Source organism: Protobothrops mucrosquamatus, unplaced genomic scaffold (assembly GCF_001527695.2).
Source record: "Protobothrops mucrosquamatus isolate PMUCROS unplaced genomic scaffold, P.Mucros_1.0 scaffold81, whole genome shotgun sequence".
In the NCBI taxonomy this organism is placed as follows: Eukaryota; Metazoa; Chordata; class Lepidosauria; order Squamata; family Viperidae; genus Protobothrops; species Protobothrops mucrosquamatus.
The window spans coordinates 1,998,091-2,004,717 of record NW_015386458.1 but is presented as its reverse complement, the minus strand read 5'-3'; the positions used below and the strand labels follow the sequence as shown (position 1 = coordinate 2,004,717).

The following is a 6,627-nucleotide window of genomic DNA, read 5'->3' as shown; positions in this document are numbered from 1 at the left end:
CCCCTTGCTGGCAGTTCCTGCCATGTTATTGGTTCCCATTCTGCTGTTTTAAGGAGCAAGGAAGCTTCCTCTCCATCTAACACGCCTGCCTGCCCAGCCTCTAAGACTCAGAAGCGCTGAGCATTGGGGGGGGGCAAGAGAGAGAGAGAGAGAGAGAGAGAGAGAGAGAGAGAGAGAGAGAGAGATGCACCCCCAGAAACCCGGAGAGGCAGCTTGGCTTTGATTCTGAATCTCCAAAGGCGGGAGGAGAGAAGCACAACCACACCTGGGAGAAAGTCAGGATTCTTGCCAAGACTAAACATGAATAAAACCACCATCCTCCACTTTTTCACTGAGGACTGGGATGTCAACTGCAGCCTCTTCGACGCTCTGCAGGAGACCTTGGAGGGTAGGGTGGAAAAGGGGGCGCAGGACAGGGGCGGTGGGGAGAACCTCAGTTTGCACGGCTTCTTCGGCTTTGCACGCCCGAGAGCTGGAATGAATTTATTTTATTTTATTTTTCCCTCCCTTCCATGCTTCTCTTCCTCCCGTTCCCCTCCTCTTACGGGGCATTAAGGTCCTTCCTGTCGGGCCACCACGGACCAGATTGGGACCTGCTGGCCACGGAGCAGCGCCGGGGATCTGGTGGCGAGACCTTGCCCCGAGTTTGTCAACGGAGTGAAGTACAACACCACTCGTGAGTAGCCTGAGACCCTTCCTCATTCGGAGACTGTGGGGAGAAGTTGAGCCTCCACAACTGCAAAAATGTTTTGCCCATCTCCACCCAAGTTACTTTCCTATATAAATCTCCTTCCCCCCCCCCCCATCCAGATGTGACTTATAATCAGTTGGGTTTCTTGCAAGTTGATGGGATGGACTTAACTTTGGAAGAAAATTAAGGCTGCTGTTAACAATGCAGGAGCGTGCATCGTCGTTCCAAATTCTCTCTTTGTATGGGTGTAAATGGGTGTCTTAGGTATTTATGAGTAAACGATGTAAGGATCCCAATTTCTGTAAGGTGTAGAAATCTCTCTGTGAGTTTGTGTGCAAGGCTAACCCTACTTAGAACTCCTTTCACCCGTCCAGACAGCAAATTAGTCCCTGTTTCTCAATATTATGTCTGGTGTGGTTAATCTTCCTTCATTCTGAAGTGGCAAGCTTTGATTGAAAGAGACCACAGTCCTGTTTCTAAGACAAGTTAAGGGTGCTTTTGAATTTCAGCTTTGCATTGCCAAGTGCCTAAATTGTCAGTTTCTATTCTGTATCACACAAATGTAAAAACTAGTTTTATTCGGGGAAGAAAGCCCCCCCGCCCATTGAATTTGGATAAAATGACCATCCCCAAAGAGAATGAATGTTTAATTGTACAGGTAATCCTCGATTTACGACCACAATGGAGCCCAGCATTTATGTTGCTAAGTGAGACATTTGTCAAGTCAGCTTTGCCCCATTTTATGACCTTTTGTATCTTAGTTGTTAAGTGAATCACTGCAGTTGATAAAATAGTAACCCGGTTGTTAAGTGAATCTGGATTCCCCATTGATTTTGCTTGTCAGTAGGTCACAAAAGGAGACACAGCAACGGTCGTAAATATGAACCAGTTGCCAAGCACTTGAATTTTGATCACGTGACTACAGAAATGCTGCAACAGTCGTAAGTGTGAAAATTGTTCTTAAGTTACTCTTTTCAGTGTCGTTGTAACTTTGAACGGTCACTAAATGGTCTGTTGTAAGTCGAGGACCATCTGTACATGTCTGAAAAGGGTGGGGAGAAGTATTTATTTGTGGCTGAGTACAAATAGTCCTCAACTTATGACTGATCACATATTGATTGTTACGATGGACCATAAAAATAGAATTTATAACCCAGGTTTGAAGGTCACATGAATACAATTTACGTTTTTTTTTTCTAGTTTTTGGCCAAAATCATCCCATAGCAAAGAAGGGGTTCGCTTAACGACTGCAGCTGCCACAAAAAAGGTCATAAAATCAGGTGCAGTCATGCGACAACCTACTTTACAGCCATCACCACTTAACGACCAAAATTGCCGGCTCAATTATGATTGTAATTCAACTACTTGTATTAGAGTTTTTCTAGGGGGATGTTATTTGTGTGTGAAACTTAACATTTATGACACGGGACTCTTCGGGCTGGTGGCAAAGTTGGACAGAAAGGCAGAATCAGGTATTCCTTCCAGGAAGGAAGAATTTCGTGAATAATTGCAGTTTTTCCACGGGACGAAATGAATAAACCAAGCAACATAATTGCATAGCTGAGCCTTCAGGGTTCAATCAAAACCAATCAAAAGCCAACCGATTCTGGAATCCTTTTCTCTTATTTTTGAGTTACTGAGAAAAAGAGAGTGAAACAACTTCTCCTTATGGGAAATGATTGTGTATTATTTCACATTGCCAAAACTTTCAAGTGCAGGATTTGAAAATGCATCCTGGTATTTAGCAGAACCCATGAACTCCAAAGGCTGGAAATAAACAAGCCACATTACAGATAGTCCTCGCCTTATAACCATTTATTTAGTGACCATTTGAAGTTACAACAGCACTGAAAAAAGTGACCTATGACCTTTTTTCACACTTAACGACCATTGCAGCATCTCCATGGTCATATGGCCAATGCAGATGCTTGGCAAACAGCTCGTATTTATGACGGTTGCACGTGATCTCCTTTTACGACCTTCTGACGGCCAAAGTCAATGGGAGAAGCCAGATTCACTTAACAACCGTGTTACTAGCTTAACAATTGCAGTGATTCACTTAACAACTGCAGCAAGAAAGGTCGCAGAACTGATTTAACAACTGTCTTGCTTAGCAACAGAAATTTTGGACTCAGTTGTGGTGATAAGTTGAGGATTATCTGTAGCTTATGATAGTGAATTCCAAGGTTTTTTTTTAATATGTTATATAAAAATATATTTTCTTTTGTCCTGATTCTTCCAGGGTTTCATTTCATTAGGCTACCTTAAAAAGGAAAGTAGCTTCTCCTTTTCCACTTTATTCATAACATGCTTAATTTTGTGTGCTTAAATCATGTCCCCTCTCGTCCGTCTCCTTTCCGGACTTTGTTGTTGTTGTTGTTAGTTGCAAAGTCGTGTCCGACCCATCGTGACCCCATGGACAACCTTCCTCCATGTCACAACTTTTTTCATCCTAGAGAAGCTCTTCCAACCTCTGGATCATCTTAGTTGGCCTCCTCTGAATTGTTTATATCTCCACTTTTAATCCTTTGGGTTGCAGTGATCAGGAGGGCACACAATAGTGGTAGTCCTCACTTAATAACTTGTCACTTAGCAACCGTTTGAAATTACGACAGACACTCAATGGTGTGAGTTGGTTCTGGAAGTCCAACAGTGGCACACATGGGCGCGCACACACACACACACACGCATGCACAACATAGTCGTCTTTTTTTTACCATTTTCTGGCAAATAGCAAACAGGAGTGCTATTGTTAAGCCTTTGCTTAACAAACCCAGGATTTGCTTTACAACTGTGAATGCCTTACTTCCATGGTGATTGCTTATTGACAGCTGCATAAAAAGGTCATAAAATAGGGTTAGTCATGTAGGTGCCTCCACTGAATAACGAGCATGACTTTGGGCTCCATTAATGCCGTAAATTGAGGACTACCTATATTCCAAATGCAGGCAGGCAATTTAATTTCTATAAAAGCATTATTTTTATTTATTAAATTTCTGTGCCGCCCAGCTCACCAATAAGGCAACTCTGGGTGGCTATATGATTATGATATTGATATCTGTAATTATCCTTTTTTCAGAATTTTAGCCCTAAAATCTTAGCCCAGTGATGGCACACCTTTTAGAGACCGAGTGCCCAAACTTCAACCCAAAACCCACTTATTTATCGCCGGGTGCCAGGTGGGCGTGGCCCACTGGGTGGGCGTGGCTGTGGTGGTCATGGCATATTGGGTGGGTGTGCCCAGGGTGGGCATGATCACCTCGATGTTGCTCGTGGGGAGGGACGCCTGTGGGGGCCGGGCAGGGTTGGGGAAGATCCAGGGGGTCTCTGGCAGGTGGGGCGGTGGGCAGGAGGCTCGCGAGGCAAGGGGAGGCAGGGTGGGGGTGCCATTGTCACAGGGTAAGGCGAGTCAGGAGCCGGGGTGGCTGCTGCCTGACACCATCGGCTCCTGTACACAGAGGCCAGCAAGTGCATGGGTACTGGGATGCATCTGGCCATGTGGGACATTGGTGAGTTAGTGGGCAGCTGGTTGAAGAGGGACAGTTGCCATCTCTGGGGCATGGCGCGCGTGCCCACAGAGAGGGCTCTGAGTGCCGCCTCTGGCACGTGTGCCATAGGTTTGCCACCACTGTCTTAGCCTTTTTTTCCTCCTTAACTCCTTCTTCTGCCTAATTCCACACTCATAAAACAATCTGAGAAATTACAAACCACACTCACACGCGTGTGCTAATTCTCCAGAGGAAAAAGGGCCCTTTAGAATCTTCCTAAGGGTGAGAACTGGGGTCTGTGTATGTCAGTGGTTCTCAACCTTTTTAATGCCACGACCCCCAACCGGTCGTAAGTTGAGGACTAAACCGGTCATAAGTTGACTACCCAACCGGTCGTAGGTCGAGGACTTTCCCTGCCTGGGAGCGCCGCACATGCGTGGTTCCGCCCCCTGCGCCGGCCAAGGCATAGCTGGCAAGCGGCAGAGACGGAGCAGGCCGACCACCAGCTGGCCCAGCTCAAGGGAGGTAAGGCACCTGCCGGAAAAGGGGGGAAAAATGGCGGACAGCCTTGCTTGGCGACCCCTGTGAAATGGTCGATCGACCCCAAATGGGGTCGCGACCAATAGGTTGAGAACCGCTGGTGTATGTGTTTAAGGATGCTAAGGAACAATTATTCAGGAGGAATTATTCCAAGGGATCTGGACTTGGTCAGAAATATGAATTATATTGCCACACGCTGACCCTAAGACCTCCCCAAACGCTTAATTTAAAATTAATTTTGCAAACAAATACCAATGGATATATAATAATTGTGCTATTATATTGTGGCACTGCTTCCATCTCACTGTCTCCCTGAGATTCTCAAAGCCCACTGAACAGAATAACAGAGTTGGAAGAGACCTGAGATGTCATCTACTCCAACCCCCCCTGCTCAGGTAGGAAACCCTATACCATTTCAGACAAATGGCTGTCCAATCTCCTCTTAAAAACTTCCAGTGTTGGAGCATTCACAGCTTCTGGAAGCAAATCATTCCACTGATTAATTGTTTTTACTGTCAGAAAGTTTCTCCTTAGTTCCAGGTTGCTTCTCTCCTTGATTAGTTTCCATCCGTTGCTTCTTGTCCTGCCTTCAGGCGCTTTGGAGAACAGCTTGACTCCCTCTTCTTTGGGGCAGCCCCTGAGATATTGGAACACTGCTATCATGTCCCCCCTCGTCCTTCTCTTCATTAAACTAGAGACATACCCAATTCCAGCAACCGTTCTTCATATATCTTAGCATCCATTCCCCTAATCATCTTTGTTGCTCTTCTCTGCACTCTTTCCATAGTCTCTACATCTTTTTCACATCGTGGTGACCAAAACTGGATGCTGTATTCCAACTGTGGCCTTACCAAGGCGTTGTAAAGTGGTACTAACACTTCATGTGATCTTGATTCTAACTTGGAAGGGCCAAAATGCAACATAGGAAAATTTTCAAGCTTAATATCTGGATTTTGCTGAAACCTCTTTAAATGTACAACTCCATTGATTGTTTCAAGTGAACTTACTCTTTTTTTCTCAGTTTTTCCTCTTGGTTAGAATTCCTTTCCTGATTCGTGGAATGGATATAATTGACTTCTTAAAGAATAATATCTTATCTTGGCCTTCCGATAACCCTAGATTGCTTCCACCGTAAACGTGAAGTCATCTCTCTCCAGCGTAGTTTTTGCAAAGGACCTTAAAACAATCTTTTTCTTCATTTTAACCAACCTGGTTTGCCTCTGCATCTTAGCTGGCGACTGGGGCTGATTTAAATAATGGAATTTTGATCCAAGCCAGATCAGAAGCAATGTTTTAATGTCACTTTATTTATTTATTTATTTATTTATTTATTTTGATTTATATCCCGCCCTTCTCCCAACGGGACTCAGGGCGGCTCACAACATATTTAAAAACATAGACATATTTACAACCCCCCACCAGATAAAACCAAATTAAACCAATATTTAAAGTTGTGCGATTAAAATTATTCTTAAAAAACCCGATTTAAAAACCCGATTTAAAATCCTCCCTAGGCCAGGCCCGCTTGCTGGAAAAGCCATGTCTTGAGGGCGCGGCGGAAAGTAAGGAGATCCGGAATCATCCGGATCTCGGGGGGGTAGTTCGTTCCAGAGGGCGGGGGCACCCACAGAGAAGGCCCTCCCCCTGGGGGTCGCCAGCCGACATTGCTTGGCCGACGGCACCCTGAGGAGGCCCGCTCTGTGGGAGCATACCGGTCTATGGGAGGGAATCTGTGGCAGAAGGCGGTCTCGGAGATAGCCAGGCCCAATGCCATGGAGCGCTTTAAAGGTGGTAACTAACACCTTAAAGCGCACCCGGAAGGCCACTGGCAACCAGTGCAGCTCGCGCAGCAGCGGTGTTACATGGGAGCGACGAGTCCCTCCCAACACCGCCCGCGCGGCCGCATTC

At 45.6% G+C, this 6,627-nt stretch overlaps 1 protein-coding gene across 1 annotated transcript in view; it reads left to right on the top strand.

The window, feature by feature from the left end:
- The first annotated feature begins 300 nt into the window (after positions 1-300).
- CRHR2 (corticotropin releasing hormone receptor 2) overlaps positions 301-6,627 on the top strand; it is a 98,409-nt gene continuing 92,082 nt past the window's right edge. Inside the window, exons 1-2 of the mRNA XM_015812406.1 lie at positions 301-388; positions 557-676. Of these exons, the coding sequence (XP_015667892.1) occupies positions 301-388; positions 557-676 (208 nt within the window). The remainder of the gene's footprint in view (positions 389-556; positions 677-6,627) is intronic.